At 41.5% G+C, this 17,770-nt stretch overlaps 1 protein-coding gene across 1 annotated transcript in view; it reads left to right on the plus strand.

Moving 5' to 3' along the window:
* The window catches only part of b4galnt4a (beta-1,4-N-acetyl-galactosaminyl transferase 4a), a 493,079-nt gene that overhangs the window by 347,288 nt on the left and 128,021 nt on the right, over positions 1-17,770 (plus strand). Inside the window, exon 7 of the mRNA XM_064930637.1 lies at positions 9,356-9,423. Within this exon, the coding sequence (XP_064786709.1) occupies positions 9,356-9,423 (68 nt within the window). The remainder of the gene's footprint in view (positions 1-9,355; positions 9,424-17,770) is intronic.

A 17,770-nucleotide genomic window follows, 5' to 3' on the forward strand; every position in this document is an offset into this window, starting at 1 on the left:
CAGATGTTATACATTCAGATATATCCAAATAATGTTGATTTGTCAATCTAAAATACAGGGGAGAGTACAATATTTAAGACTCAAAAAGGTAACTGGGTTGTCAACAAGAATGTTATATTGTAAAAGTAACATGACCCCAAAAATCAGAATGAACAGTACATTTTAGCGTGTCTAAGGTGTAGTGAAGTGCAGAGAACTGTAGCTACTGATTTTTACAGATAATGTGATTGAACCAAAGATTTTTGGTGTCCATTACTGGGAGTTACAGAATAGGTACTGTTTCGTGTAGCACAGCCTAAGCTTGACGATGCTGTCTTTGTCCTTGATTCCCCTAAACAGGAGTCTCAAAATGTCCAAGTCCAGCTGCAGGGCATCCGTTTGAATAAAAAAAATGCCCCAGACTTAAAATAAACAATTGTTTTGCTCAATAAAGTAATCCAACAATATACGGGGTGGCAGGTAGCCTGGCGGGTAGGAGCGTTAGGACAGTAAACGAAAGGTTGCTGGATTGAATCCCTGAGCTGACAAGGTAAAAATCTGTTGTTCTGCCCCTGAGCAAGGCAGCTCTTCCCTGGGTGCTGATGATGTCGATGAAGGCAGCCCCCCTCACCTCTCTGATTCAGAGAGGTGCAGAATACACATTTTATTTGTACAGCTGACTAGGTATCCCCTTTTCAATTGTTCTGTCATTGATCAAGACAAGTGAGCATCCACCCCAAAGTGCCGCATGTCATGGTGACAGACACCTGTCTCGATCAATGAGAGAAGACATGAAATATACAAGATGGCGGCGTACACATTGTTGGATTACTTCATGGAGCAAATAAAGTATTTATTTTAATAACTGAGTGTTTTCTAAATACAAACTGATCCCCTGCAACTGGACACAGACATTTTATGAAATTCATGTTTCTACGAATCAAGACTGCATCACCAAGTTAAGATTCGTCAAAAATTATGTGCTACACCAAGCAGTACCTTTCATTTAACTCTGAGTAATGGATATCAAATTTCTTTGCATAAATAACATTATCTGGTTTAATAATCTGCAGCTAAGAGAACTTGTGATCAACAGATGATGGGGGAGGTGGTCATGATGAAAGTACCATTCCAAAGAAACATACAGTAAGTTCAGGAAACACTTGTATAGTTGTGGGAGGTGTATTTCCAAAATCAAACTGCCATTCATCTCCTCTTGAGTCATTTTCTGCTTGAAATGCAGCATAATGTCCAATCCATTGAGAAGGATACAGTTCACAGTATACAGTTCTGCTACAATGACATACGCAGGCCAAGGAATTATTTTTCTCTCCAATCCACTTCAGGATGAAGCCCAGGCATCACACGGTATTGTATGTAAGACAAAAATATATAATAAATGATACTCTAAATTATACATTGCACAGTTTGAACGACAGTTGAAATATGCCAGCATATCTCCATGTGTGTAGACTAGTTGAACATGCATACATGTGCATAGGCACAGAGAATACATTTAGAACAATATCTAGCCTAATAGAAAGAAATGTGGCATAACCCTCAACCTTTGCACAGTGACCAGACCGTACAAATGTACCTAGGTAGGTAGGTAAGGTACGTAGGTAGGTAGGTAGGCAGGCAGACAGTATCTAGCTACAGCCGTATCTGACAGGCATACTTAGGCCAATATTTTTCATTTTAAAACCACCTTATCAGTTTAATATATTTACAGCAGTTAGATTGTTGCATTATTGTTTATCCTCACTGTTAGCTAGTAAACTTTGCTAGCTAGCTTGCTGGATAGCCAATAATTGCTTTTTACAACTGTTTGGAATTCTATGCCTATAATTTTGTGATTTTGAAATGCATCCACGGTCATAATCATAACCAATGTCAACGCTCATCAATGATGTTACATAGCTAGCTAGTAAAAATATTTGAAGTTGCTGATGTTACACATTTGCTAAAAAGTTACAATGGGAGGCCTGGCGCATAGTAACAAGTTAGCAGGTGCCAGGTTAACTAGCTAGCCAACTTCAGTCATGTGCTAACATTTGCTAGTAAACCTAGCTTTAGATGGCTGGTTGTAATGTTATAGCTTGCTGTTTAGTAGCCATATTTAGTAGCCATATCTATGACTTAAAAGAGAAGAGGTTTTACAATCAAGATACAATAGATCTCCAATTGTAAAACCTCTTCTGGTGACATTCAACCATACATGTTTCAACTGAAATATAGTGAAGAGGATTCAAAGTTGGATTTAGCTAGATGCTCAGCTACCTACCTAGCTACCTAAGTTAGCAAACAGAAAAACTGTAACACAGTAGTATGTTTACCAGCAATACACAATATTGGTTTCATATAGATAAACTAAAGTTAGCTAACTACCTATGTGACTTTCAGGAAAAATGTCTTACATAGCGAGACACTATATTTGTCATCTGCCCTCTTGATGCTGGCATCGACTGAAGCTAAGCTTCTAGCTAAATCTAACTCTTTGTTTCAAATCCTCTTCACGATATTCCGGTTGAAACGTGTGGTTGAAAGTCACCAGGTAGCAAAAAATATGCTCCATAATCACTTGAAGCCATTGTGGTCTGATCAGTTCTTTCAGTTTTGCCCAAAGGATTGTGTTGTTAGTGTCTACCTCCCATGAAGCACCATCCCATACGAGTTGTAGTCTTTCAGAGACTGTAAAAAATGTGACAGCTTGTATTTAAAGGTATCACAGGGTGTATCAATCAGCACGCTTAGCCCAGACCTGTCTTCCTCCTGGGAAATTATGTGTGAAACACATCTCACTGACCTGGAAATGTCTTGGACATGATGAAACAAGCCCAGATACCCCATGGATGATATTCTCCCCAAGGGCCGTCAGAAAATAACAAAAAAAATGTGTACTGTCTTAATGAAACACAATTTTCCACCACCATTTTCTGGGGCGGCAGGGTAGCCTAGTAGTTAGAGCGTTGGGCTAGTAACCGGAAGGTTGCAAGTTCAAAATCCACGAGCTGACAAGGTACAAATCTGTTGCTCTGCCCCTAAACAGGCAGTTAACCCACTGTTCCTAGGCTGTCATTGACAATAAGAATTTGTTCTTAACTGACTTGCCTTGTAAAATAAAAATAAAACACTTTCAGACAATTAGCATGTTGCACACTGCATTCAGTCAATTGTGTGCAACATCTTATGTTGATCATAAAATAAAATGTATTTAAAAATGTTGTTTTAGACAGTACACATACTTTTCCAGTTTATATTCCAACAGCCCGCCCTTAAAGGTAAATTATGCCTGAATCAATTCTAGACGATAGTGCACATCTATTGCCCACAACTGGCTGCCTAGGCTACCCATTGGCTTGCCTAATCCTGGCTGGCTATGATACAACTGTGTGATGAATGAGGGAAGCTAGCAAGCTAGCTGGCTTCCTCCACAAATGGAACTCCCAGGCAAACACTCCAGGTTAAGTAGCTAGCAAAAACCCTAAACTAATGTAAAAGGCGCTGCATGGTCAATCTGCATTGGTAATATGGCCTCTGCAGAAGTCAGGGCATTCATACTTTTTGCGCTTCGCCGAGCAGTGCAGAGTTGTTATGAAGGAAATTGTCAAGGAAGGGATTTTGTGTTTATTACAGGACCTCCCGCCCTCACCTACCGTCAATCAATCATGTCAGTGCAGACCTATGCGGAGCCCTCCGCATTGTTAAAATAATTTGAGAAGCACACAGCGATGTGGTACAGAGCTCAATTTGGCCTCTGCATTCCTACGGAAGCTCTGCAATTGCTCAAGTATAAATTGGCTCTTACACACAAGCTAGCTAGCTAGCTAGTTAGTTATAAAATAATTGTATTCCTCCCTGCTAGTTAGCAATGTTATTATCTAAATTGCATTATCTATATTGGTAGCTAGCCAAAAGTCAGCTGGCTATCTAGCTAGCTCTCTTCATTCAGGTGGTAGCAAATAATTTAAATTTACAGCAAACATTAGATGTTCAGACATTAGATCTAATGTATAAATTGTTCCCTTACCCCGGCTAGTTATTGAAATCCTTCGTAGACTTTGTTGGGTCAATTAAAATGTTCTATTTGAAATCAAGTCACTGCTTGTGGAGAGCCTTGCCATTTTCTTATGAATGCACTTGACAAATAACCACATCAATGTTAACAGTTCAAAATTTGACTTGATTTCATTGGATGTTCCCTCCGACGGAGCCTCTGCACCATCTCACCAATAGCCAATGACCTTACTTTGAGGGAATACTGACATTACTGTAAACTGTCAGACACAATGTGTCAAATGTGTCAGGATATATTCAAGCACCTGGATTGATTGTGTCAAACACTGCCACTATTTATCAGAAACAGACACATTTCAAGCTGATACACTTCGAAACTCCACTATTTAGGTCTGAAACATTTGATGTCAAGACAAAATGACACTGTCAGACACACTTTGATACAGGTCATTTTATGCAGTGGTACTAGCTGCAGCTCCATAGCTCATGTTCTACAGGCTCCTGAGAGTGTGAAGGGACAGTCTGTACATCCCTCTTAGGAAGTTTGTGTGTGTGTGTATGTGTGTTCATGTGTGTGCGTGTCTCATACTGTTTGTGTGTGTGTCTGTGTGTGCCTGTGTTAATTATTTCTGTGTGTTTCTGTGTATTTCTCTGTGTGTGTTCCTGTCAGACCAACACAGCAGCCCAGAAATAAGCTCTCTCTCTCTCTGTGTAGGAACTAAGAAGGGGGGGATCAGTTACTACACCACAAAATGTGCCCTCCCCTGCTTCCAAACCAGAGAGAATGCCAACACTAACAATTAAAGCTGAGCCCGCTGTGATCCTGGCCTTATTCTTTCATTACGGATCAGCAACAGCAGGGTTCGAGTTAGTTTCCTCGGCTGGTTGAGGAAATTAATGGGCTGGGATGCGACTGTGGGGCAGAGAGGAGGCGCTGGGGAGCCTCATGAGTCCGGCATCTCGTAGAGGCTCCTGGCAGGCAGGCTCTCTCGATCTCTAATTTCTCATCTGTTTAATCTCATCCTTTCTTTTCACTTCTCTTTTACATTTAAATAGAAAACAAAAGCACTGATTATTGTGCTTTTACATTTAAATAGAAAACATGGCTCAAATCTATACACATTATCTCTGGTTCCTTGTGTTTTATTTTTATTGAACCATTATTTAAATAGAAACACACTCTCATTTACAGTAACGACCTGGAGAATAGTTACATAGGAGAGAAGATGAATGAGCCAATTGTAAACTGGGGATGATTAGGTGCCATGAGGGCCAGACTGGGAATTTAGCCAGGACACCCCTACTCTTACAATAAGTGTCATGGGAACTTTAGTGACCACAGAGAGTCAGGACACCCGTTGAACGTCCCATCCGAAGGATGGCACCCTACACAGGGCAATGTCCCCAATCACTGCCCTGGGGCATTGGGATATTTTATTTTTTAGCCAGAGGAAAGGGTGCCTCCTACTGGCCCTCCAACACCACTTCCAGCAGCATCTGGTCTCCCCCAGTATATGTAATACGACAGTTGATGATAGTGTTGTTGTTGATGTTGCTAAAATTATATATTATTGGATGTAATGTATTTCCATTTTGTTTTAGTCAGTATTTGTATTGTGGCTGTGTAATTGACCTCACCTGCCCTGCGACTACAGGGGCAAATTAGCTTTGGCTAACCTTGGCACAATTATTGTTTTTACATTTACATGGATGTTGCGTTATTGTAATATTGATGTTGATTAATGTGCATTGTCCCCTTTAAATAAATAAATAAAAACAAATCATTTAATCAGTATTCTGGAGGAAGAAGTGATCCCCTGTGGTTTTCTCTACTATTCTCCATCACACTCCCTCTCTTATTTGGCTCCCGAGTGGCGCAGCGGTCCAAAGCACTGCATCTCAGTTTGAAACCAGGTTGTATCACAACCGACTGTGATTGGGAGTCCCATAGGGCAGTGCCCAATTGGCCCAGCGTCGTGGCCAATGTAGGCCATCATTGTAAATAAGAATTTGATCCTAACTGACTTGCCTAGTTAAATTAAGGTTAAATAAAAAAATAGATTTTTAATTTTACCTTTATTTTACTAGGCAAGTCAGTTAAAACCTCTTGATACTCCCCATCCCGGATCCGGGATCGTGAATAAAGCCTCAGGCTCATTAGCATAACGCAACGTTAACGATTTCTGAAAATCGCAAATAAAATGAAAATAATGCGCCTGCTCTCAAGCTTAGCCTTTTCTTAACAACACTGTCATCTCAGATTTTCAAAATATGCTTTTGAACCATAGCAATTCACTAATTTGTGTAAGAGTATGCAAAGCTAGCTTAGCATTTTGAGTAGCATTTAGCACGCAACATTTTCACAAAAACCAGATAACCAAATAAATAAAATCATTTACCTTTGAAGAGCTTCAGATGTTTTCAATGAGGAGACTCTCAGTTACATAGCAAATGATCAGTTTTTCCTGAAAGAATCTGTGTGTAGGAGAAATCGCTCCGTTTTGTACATCACATTTGGCTACCGAAACGAACCGAAAATTCAGTCACCAACAACGTCAAACTTTTTCCGAATTAACTCCATAATATCGACCGAAACATGGCAAACGTTGTTTGGAATCAAGCCTCAAAGTGTTTTTTCACATATCTCTTCATTGATATATCGTTCGTGGAAGCCTGCTTTCTTCTCTGAATTCCATGGAAAAATACTTGCAGCTGAGGTTTGCGCACCAATTTCGGCGCAGGACACCGGGCGGACACCTGGTAAATGTGGTCTCTTATGGTCAATCTTCCAATGATATGCCTACAAATACGTCACAATGCTGCAGACACCTTGGGGAAATGACAGAAAGGGCAGGCTCATTCCTCTCGCATTCACAGCCATATAAGGAGACAATGGAAAACGGAGCCTCAAAAATCCTGCTGATTTCCTGGATGCCGTTTCATCTTGGTTTTGCCTGTAGCTCACGTTCTAGGGCACGCACAGAGAATATCTTTGCAGTTCTGGAAACGTCAGAGTGTTTTCTTTCCAAAGCTATCAATTATATGCATAGTCGAGCATCTTTTTGTGACAAAATATCTTGTTTAAAACAGGAACGTTTTTCATCCAAAAATGAAATAGCGCCCCCAGAGTTTCAAGAGGTTAAAGAACAAATTCTTATTTTCAATGACGGCCTAGGAACAGTGGGTTAACTGCCTGTTCAGGGGCAGAACGACAGATTTGTACCTTGTCAGCTCAGGGGTTTGAACTTGCAACCTTTCAGTAGCCTAGGCTACCCTGCCGTCTCTCAACCGTGCAGCATACAGTAGGAGCTAAAGGTGAGGGAAGCTGGGAGGGAGGGAATTGGCTCTTAGCTCATATACTACTATTTAATGACGTGCTATTTTATAAGAGTGCTAGTATGAGTTGGTGGAGAGGATTGCAAAAAAACATGCTGTGACTGCTATTATTATGCTATTGCTATAACAATTGTATAACAGATCTACTGCTAGTAGTGACAGCATACCGGTTTATATGGAGTGAATGGGGTCCCAATAACAAATGCACGCATAGAAAAGTATTTTTTATATGAACCGGTTCACTGTCCTCCAAACGTGGCCCGAAAACATTCTCATATTCCTCCAGTTTGTTCTTCCATTAATTTACCTTGGTTGTACCGGTGGCACAATTCTTCATCCTCTGCCCTGTAATGAAGTTTTTCATTCACGATGCCAAGCTGGTGATCAGGTTTAAGCCATCAAGGACACAGACAGAGGTGTGGGCCCTAGTCAAAAGTAGTGCACTAGACAGGAATTAGAGTTCCATTTGGGATGCAGAGAGTGAATGCTTGAGAGGAGCTTAAGAGAGCTCTGCTTTGAATAATGCAACTTCATTCCTCCATCACTGTGTGTGTGTGTGTGTGTGTGTGTGTGTGTGTGTGTGTGTGTGTGTGTGTGTGTGTGTGTGTGTGTGTGTGTGTGTGTGTGTGTGTGTGTGTGTGTGTGTGTGTGTGTAATGATACAACACAACTGTGGGAATCATTTGAGTCAACATGGGCCAGCATCCCTGTGGAAGGCTTTAATGCCCCGACAAATTGAGGCTGTTCTGAGGGCAAAGGAGGGGTGGGAGGGGGGGAGCATGTGTCCCGCGGGCCGCCAGTTAGGTACACTTCAACTGTGAGAGACAGAATCTAAAACAAAAATCCAGAAAATCACATTGCATGATTTTTAAGTAATTAATTTGCATTTTAATGCATGACATAAGTATTTGATCACCTACCAACCAGTAAGAATTCCATCTCTCACAGACCTGTTAGTTTTTCTTTAAGAAGCCCTCCTGTTCTCCACTCATTACCTGTATGAACTGCATCTGTTTGAACTCGTTGCCTGTATAAAAGACATCTGTCCACACACTCGATCAAACAGACTCCAACCTCTCCACAATGGCCAAGACCAGAGAGCTGTGTAAGGACATCAGGGGTAAAATTGTGTACCTGCACAAGGCTAGGATGGGCTACAGGACAATAGGCAAGCAGCTTGGTGAGAAGGCAACAGCTGTTGGTGCAATTATTAGAAAATGGAAGAAGTTCAAGATTACGGTCAATCACCCTCGGTCTGGCGCTCCATGCAAGATCTCACCTCGTGGAGGCATCAATGATCATGAGGAATGTGAGGGATCAGCCCAGAACTATACGGCAGGACCTGGTCAATAACCTGAAGAGAGCTGGGACAACAGTCTCAAAGAAAACCATTAGTAACACACTACGCCGTCAAGAAGACAGCATATGATTAATGAATTACAGTGTTACCCTAATATTTTCTCAGTTCATCACAATTACATAGTGTCTCTTGCAGTGTCTCCAACCAGCCTTGGGCTCCCAGTCAGCCCAAAGGTTATCTTAAGAGCGGGTAAGGTGGCGATGACGGGACTGGCTTCCTCTCTAACATCAAACCATACCTCCAGACGAGAGACAGAAGGATAGAGAGAGAGCATGATTAAGCTTTTTTATTTTTTTATTCTAACACAGGGATTCTTTAGCTAAATACCCTGGTACTGTACTGCCGACCATCACGCTGTACAGCACCATATTTTCCATAGCTTTTACCTGGATTCACCTGGTCAGTCTATGTCATGCAAAGGGGAGTGGTTCTTAATGCTTTGTATACTCAATGTACAACCAAGTATATTATGTTCATGTTTTTATGCTTGCTCTATCATTTTCTTCTTTATTTCTTGTACACCTCTCTTTCCTCTCCCTCTCTCTACCTCTATATGTCTTTCCTTCCCTCCTCTCTGTCTCTGTCTCTCCCTCTATCTTTTTTCTGCCTTTCTTTCCTCCCCGTCTCCCACACTCTTCTAATCTTTCTCTCCTGTATGTTACAGCTGGGGACTGAGTGGACTGCTCCAGGGGAGTTCAGCAAGTTCAGGTCCCAGTCCTCTAAGTCTGTGCAGTAAGTACCTGTGACAACACACACATGCACACACACAGAGTGATACACAGAAAAGTGGAAAGCAGCATAGTTTTCACCCCAAAATTTGTTGCATCTAATGCAGACCATGCAGAGTGAACTTGGAAGTCTAAGCTGTCAACAATAACAGCCCAAACAATAACAACACCAAACATAGCTAATCAGGACAATGCGCCTCCTCAATTCAATTACATTTCAATTTAAGGAGCTTTATTGGAATGGGAATCATATATTTACATTAAACAAAGCAAGTGAAATAGATAAACAAATGTGAAATAAACAATAAAAAATGAACAATAAAAATTACACTCACGAAAGTTCCAAAAGAATAAAGACATTTCAAATGCCATATTATGTCTATATACAGTGTTGTAACAATGTGCAAATAAGGTACAAAATGTAAAATAAATAAAGATAAATATGGGTTGTATTTACAATGGTGTTTGTTCTTCAATGGTTGCCCTTTTCTGAATCTGTACATAGTCAAAGCTTGCCTTAATTTTGGATCAGTCACAGTGGTCAGGTATTCTGCCACTGTGTACTCTCTGTTTAGGGTGAAATAGAATTCTAGTTTGCTCAGTTTTATTTGTAATTCTTTCCAGTTTGTCAAGTAATTATATTTTTGTTTTCTCGTGATTTGGTTGTGTCTAATTGTGTTGCCATCATGGAGCTCTGCGGGGCCTGATTGTGTTTGTAAACAGAGCCCCAGGACCAGCTTGCTTAGGAGACTCTTCTTCAGGTTCAGATCTCTGTAGGTGATGGCTTTGTAATGGAAGGATTGGGAATCGCTTTTAGGTGGTTGTAGAATTTAACGTCTCTTTTCTGGATTTTGATCATTCTTGGGGATCAGCCTAATTCTCTTCTGAATGCATTATTTGGGGTTTTGCGTTGTATACGGAGAACATTTTTACAGAATTCTGCATGCAGTATTTTTAGCCAGATCCTAATTTGTATGTCAACTTTTATGTTCCTTTTAATGGCGTAGAAGGTTTGTGGAAGTTACCTGTGGCGCTGATGTTTAGGTTGAAGTATGTATAGTTTTTTGTGTGCTCTAGGTCACCGGTGTCTAGATGGAATTTGTATTTGTGGTCCTGCCAACTGGTCCTTTTTTGGGAACATCATTATTTTTGTCTCACTGAGATTTACTGTCAGGGCCCAGGTCTGACAGAAACTCTGCAGAGATATAGATGCTGTTGTAGGCCCTCCTTGATTGGGGACCAAAGCACCAGATCATCAGCAAACAGTAGACATTTGACTTGAGATTTTAGTAGAGTGAGGCCGAGTGCTGCAGACTGTTGCAGTGCCATCGCAATTAGTAGATACATATGTTGAGGATGGTGGGGCTTAAGCTGCATCCATGTCTCTCCCCACAGCCCTGTGGAAAAAAATGGGTGTTTTTTGTCAATTTTAACCACACACTTGTTTGTGTACATACATTTTATAATGTCGGATGTTTTCCCAAAACACAACATTCCATCAATTTGTATAGCAGACCCTCATGACAAATTGAGTCAAAAGCTTTTTTGAAATCAACAAAGCATGAAAAGACTTTGCATTTGTGACTGACCAGCTCAAATTGGTCTTATGTAGCAACATTTGAAATTGTTCTTTACATTGGTTAAAAGTAGAGACTCAGAGCTACAAAATGGTATATCATACACTGCATGTTTATATCATACACTGCATGCATGGGAAAGTAATTCTGCTTTGAAAGTTGATATACTTGAAAAACTCACTTTTGAGAAAAGGGCCTTAGAATGTTTTGGTACCTACTGGAGAGCTTTTCTTTGTCTACACCCATTCAGCATTGTTCACACCCTCTTAAGCCAGCCCCCCATGTGAGGTCATGTTCTAAACAGTGAATAGTGTAGTAAAGATTAATACTAAAAGTGGTAAAAGTAGTAGCCTACAAAATTGAAAAAAAATCCAGGTAAACAAAGTGTCCAGATAAAAATAATTTATAAATATTAGATGGCACTTATCCAGATACACTTGCCTAAATTGATGGATCATGTGAAAGAAATGCTATAACCCCAGCCACTAAATTGTCATACTTGAGTAAAAGTAAAGATACCTTAATAGAAAATGACTCAAGTAAAAGTAAAAGTCACCCAGGAAAATAGTACTTGAGTAAACATCTAAAAGTATTTGGTTTAAAAAATACTTAAGTATCAAAAGTAAATGAAATTACTAAAATGTACTTAAGTTTCAAATTCTTTATATTAAATCAGACAAACCAAATTTAGTTAAAACATTTTGGGTGTTAGGGAAACTGTATGGAGTAAAAAGTACATTGCTTTTTTTCAGGATGTAGTGAAGTAAAATTTATGTACAGATACCCCCAGAAAATACTTAAGTAGTACTTTAAAGTATTTTTACTGAAGTACTTTGCCCAAATGCCTCCACACCAGTACATTAGCATACTTTATATACGGTTACACACACCCTTATCACATAGTATACCATACATAAGTTAAGGCCATGCATCCTGAGTTGAAACCTGCGTGAGGTGCACATGTACAGTACATAAACAGATGAATGTGCCATATATTTATGTAGGGGAACACTTGATACGGTCACATGAAATTGTTGTGGTATGTTACAAAATCATGTTACGACCACACATAGAAAAAATATTGATATATAAAATGAATATTAATAAGTCTTGCTAAGTGGATGGGTCTCTACAAAAGGTGCAAACAGTACAGCCGAATGGCTACTTGCATAGTAGCAATATCAGAAATAGATAGTGTCAATATAAATAAAATAATATACAGTACGTACAAGAACAATATCAATAACGATATCAGCGATAGACGAGGTAGTTATAATATGCATACAATCAGAGGTAAAGTGGCTGAGCACCAGGATAAAAAAAGGAGAGAGTCATTTGAATAGAGGCACTGCAGATAGTGCTGATGACTGGTCCCTCCTAACCACGCATGAACAAGGGAATCTGTATTCAGAGAGCCTGTTTCTCTCCTGGACTTTGGTGCAGGGCATGTGATGTCCATAGCCTCTTTGTCGTAAAACTCCCTGATCTTCTCAAAAACATAAGCTTGTCTAGCTGTGTCCAGTCCAGCTGGTGCTTGTTACAGGTAGACCATCTATGGGAGGAAGGATGTCAGCGTTGCGCAGCAGCTGAAACCTGGTCCCGACTGAGTCTGAACACTCCTTGGCGACAACAACACCAGGCTCCAAATCATCAAAGCTGTAAAACAGGACATAACAAAAAAAATGTAGAGTACATTACAACATTGCACAATATTAATTCCCCTCCCGAGTTTAGATAAGAAGAATAACCTCATACAATGAAAATAACATTCACCAGAAGTGCTGGTACTGTTTGATCTGTGGCAGTGGCCTGAAATATGGAGTCAGGTGTTGTTGCCAGCCATGGCTTTCCACCAGCACTGTTCCATACAGTCCAACCAGCTGTGGGATGTTGACCCCCATCACAGTGCTGTCCTTCACCACACTAGCAATTTCAGACAAAGTGTTCACTCTGGTCTTTCTGGAGGGCTGCTTGATGAGGACGAAGCACAGGTCGGGGGCAAACTTGGTGTGGCCTGTGATCAGGAAGTGAAGGTCCAGGCTGTGTTGGAGCTTGTGCATTGTCCGCCAGGCACAGTACCAGAGCACAAACGTATTTTGGCAACCTCAGTGATCACAATTCATGTCCACACGTGTTTCCCCAACTCCGTAGTTGGTGAAGAAATGCATGTAGTTGATGACTGCACTGCTGCCTTCGCTGGATGACATGCCTTCAATCAATCAGGAGGATAGTATACCTGCAAACAACAAAATAACATTAAGATAAATTACGATTAATTGTCTCACCCCTGTAAATCTGTCTTTGCACAGCTCAGTGAAGTGTATTTGCCTGCCTCCCTTATATATATATATATATATATATATATATATATATATATATATATATATATATATATATATATATATATATACATATATATATATTGAAAAGGCAGTTTTTGGATGGAATATCTACTTAGAGGCCCATTATCAACAACCATCACTCCTGTGTTCCAATAGCACGTTGTGTTAGCTAATTCAAGTCCATAATTTTAAAAGGCTAATTGATCATTAGAAAAGCCTTTTGCAATTATGTTAGCACAACTGAAAACTATTGTACTGATTAAAGAAGTATTACAACTGGCCTTCTTTAGACTAGTTGAGTATCTGGAGAAATAACTTTCTTCTGAAACTCATCAGTCTATTCTTGTTCTCGAAATGAAGGCTATTCCATGCGAGAAATTGCCAAGAAACTGAAGAACCCGTACAACGCTATGTACAACTCCCTTCACAGAACAGCGCAAACTGTCTCTAACCAGAATAGAAAGAGGAGTGGGAGGCCCCGGTGCACAACTGAGCAAGAGGACAAGTATATTAGAGTGTCTAGTTTGAGAAACAGATGCCTCACAAGTCCTCAACTGGCAGCTTCATTAAATAGTACCCACAAAACACCAGTCTCATCGTCAACAGCAAAGAGGCAACTCCGGGATGCTGGCCTTCTAGACAGAGTTGCAAACAAAAGCCCCCTGACACAAACTACTGAGGCATAATTACTGGAGGCTGAGACAGGAAGGGTCAGGAGACACTGTGGCCCCATCAGATGATACCCACGGACAGGGCCAAACAGGAAGGAAATAACCCCACCCACTTTGCCAAAGCACAGCCCCCACACCAACTTACCATCCTGAGACAAGGCCGAGTATAGCCCACAAAGATCTCTACCACGGCACAACCCAAGGGTTGGGAACTGGCCAGGCAGACACCGCAAGGGCGGTTCGTTGCTCCAGAGCCTTTCCATTCCCCTTCACACTCCTGGGCCAGACTACACTCAATCTGACCCACTGAAGAGATGAGTCTTCAGTGAAGACTTAAAGGTTGAGAGCGAGTCTGCGTCTCTCACATGGGTAGTCAGACCATTCCATAAAAATTGAGCTCTGTTGGAGAAAGCCCTGCCTCCAGCTGTTTGCTTAGAAATTCTAGGAACAATTAGGAGGCCTGCGTCTTGTGACCGTAGCGTACGTGTAGGTATGTACGGCAGGACCAAATCAGAAAGATAGGTAGGAGAAAGCCCATGTAATGCTTTGTAGGTTAGCAGTAAAACCTTGAAATCAGCCCTTGCCTTAACAGGAAGCCAGTGTTGGGAGGCTAGCACTGGAGCAATATGATCAAATTTTTTGGTTCTAGTCAGGATTCTAGCAGCCGTATTTAGCACTAACTAACTATTTAGTGCTTTATCTGGGTAGCCGGAAAGTAAAGTGTTGCTGTAGTCTAACCTCGAAGTAACAAAAGGTTGGATTAATTTTTCTGCATAATATTTGGACAAAGTTTCTGATTTTTGCAATGTTACATAGATGGAAAAAAGCTGTCCTTGAAACAGTCTTGATATGTTCGTCAAATGATAAATTAGGATCCAGAGTAACGCCGAGGTCCTTCACCGTTTTATTTGAGACGACTGTACAACCATCAAGATTAGTTGTCAAATTCAATAGGGTAAAAGGGATCTTGAAGAAGGAAGGCTATCATTCCATTTTGCACCGCCATGCCATACCCTGTTGACGGTGCTTAATTAGAGCTAATTTCCTCCTACAACAGGACAAAGACCCAAAGCACAGCTCCAAACTATGCAATAACTATTTAGGGAAGAAGCAGTCAGCTGTTTTTCTGTCTATAATAGAGTGGCCAGCACTATCACTTGATCTCAACCCTATTGAGCTGTTGTGGGAGCAGCTTGACCGTATGGTACATAAGAAGTGCCCATCAAGCCAATCCAACTTGTGGGAGGTGCTTCAAGAAGCATGGGGTGAAATCTCTTCAGATTACCTCAACAAATTGACAACTAAAATGCCAAAGTCTGCAAAGCTGTAATTGCTGCAAATTGAGGATTCTTTGACAAAAGCAAAGTTTGAAAGACACAATTATTATTTCAATTAACAATCATTATTTATAACCTTGTCAGTCTTGGCTATATTTCTTATTTTTTTGCAACTAATTTCATGTATGTTTTCATGGAAAACAAAGATGTTGCTTACCTGTTGAGCAAAATCAAATCTGTAATGCATCCTGATGAGACAACTGCAGGTCTTGACAGGTTGTTTTGCAGTCAGCAAACATCTTCTGGTAAACAGACCACTCACTCTGAACAAACAGGAGATGCTGCTCTTGCTTCTTTAGCTTGGCTGATTTAACAGCTTCTGGTAGATTGTCAGATATGAAGACCTGATAGTTGTTCCTCTGGCAATGCCAGCACAGGTCTGTCCTGGGCTTAGTGCTTGTGATGTGGGGCAGAAGTTTTCTCCACAGACTCCTGAAGGAAGACAGCCCGACTACACGTAACTCTGGAAAATATAGAAATAATGTGAGATCAATAAAAATTGTGCCAATCATGTCAATTAAATATTCAAAATGTGTTTATGCTTAACATGCCAAGTGGTGTGATCGATTCCTTGTAAAGACATTACACTGCTGCTTTTGTCACATGGGATGACAGCAGCTTTCCACCAAAGTGTTTGTGTCCTGGGTGGTGCCCTGGTAGTACTATCACATTATCTTCTGCGTAGTTGTTGATGAAGTTCACCACTCGCTGCAGGTCCTCATGCTTCAGGTGTAACCTCTGTTTGCTTGGGCCATCTCTCTTTTTGATTCACCTTGTATGACTGGTGGAGGAGAGTCAGGTGTGTTCTACTGATGCTGAAAGACAAATTCCAGATAGAAACGTTACACACACTTCATACAAGTAGGTCAACTTCTTCCCGGGACTGTCAGGATTTGGCCAGGTTTTGGTCACTAGATGCCCCCATTGTGCTTTTTGACCTTATGTTTTTTCCCTTGTTCCCCATTATTATTTGCACCTGTGCCTCTTTTCCCCTGATTGTATTTAAACCCTTAGTTTCCCTCAGTTCTGTGCTCTGTGTTTGTATGTTAGCACCCAGCCCTAGTGTTCTGTGTTTTCTTGTCGATTCCTGTGGATGCTCTTGTGGGATTCTGTTTTTGTTTTTGAGTATCTCTTGAGGCTTTTTTGTGCTATTCCTACCACCTTTTGGATTTGCCATTTTTGTATTGAAGGACTTCTCCTTTTTACTTTATTAAATACACCGTCTTAAGTACTGCTGTGTCTGCCTCATCTTCTGGGTTCTGCTGACTATTCGTGGCTCAGTTGGTTAAGTGACTGTTTCTCACTCCGGAGACCCAGGTTCGTAACCGGGTCCTGACAGAAACACAGAGCCAAAAATGAACCCAGAGGCAGCCAGTTCCCAGGACCTTTTTGCCATGCTGTCCCACCACCAGGAGACTGTCCAACGCCACGAAGCCGCCCTGGTTCAGCAAGAGGCCTTAATGGCTAGACATTCTCATCTTTTGTCGGAGATGCTGACTTCCATTAAGCAAATATATGATCGTCAGCGACGCTGTCTATATTGCGACGCTGTCTATACTGTCTATATTGCGGCAAACCGGGCCATTTCCGTTCCACGTGTCCCGGGCTCCAGGGAAACGCTCTGTCCCGTACAGACCGGGGGGAACTGTAACAGGAAACATAACCTCCTCCCATCCGTCCAACTCCCGTCTGCTCATTCCAGTCACCCTCTCCTGGGACAATCACAAGCTTCACCTTCAAGCCTTGGTAGACTCTGGAGCCGCAGGTAACTTCATGGATGGTGTCTGGGCGAAGGAGAATGGCGTTCCCCTGAACCTCTAAGTGAACCCATGAGGGTCACTACATTGGATGGAAGCCCTTTGGGATCTGGACTTGTCACTCATGTCACTACCTCCTTGCGACTTTCAGTTTCACAACACCAGGAATTGATGAACTTTCATTTGATCTCCTGTTCCGAGTTCCCTCTCGTCCTTGGATACCCCTGGCTTCACAGCCATAACCCTCACATCGACTGGTCTGTGGGCACTATCAAGCAGTGGGGTCCTACGTGCCACGCTACTTGTATTTTCCAGAATTCCCCGAGTTCTACTCCCGAGTCTTTAGAATCCATCGACCTGACCCGGGTTCCCGAGTGTTACCATGACCTCAAACTGGTGTTTAGCAAACAGAGGGCCACCATGCTACCACCCCATAGACCTTACGATTGCCCCATCGACCTGTTTCCGGGCACTTGCCCCCCCAGGGGTCGGATCTTTTCCCTATCTCCACCCGAACGAGCTGCTATGGATACCTACATCAAGGACGCTCTGGAAGCAGGCCTCATGCGTCCATCCACCTCCCCGGCGGGAGCAGGGTTTTTCTTTGTGGCCAAGAAAGACGGTGGATTACGTCCTTGCATCGACTACCGGGGACTCAATGCCATAA

Source organism: Oncorhynchus masou, chromosome 22 (genome assembly GCF_036934945.1).
Source record: "Oncorhynchus masou masou isolate Uvic2021 chromosome 22, UVic_Omas_1.1, whole genome shotgun sequence".
Classification (NCBI taxonomy): Eukaryota; Metazoa; Chordata; class Actinopteri; order Salmoniformes; family Salmonidae; genus Oncorhynchus; species Oncorhynchus masou.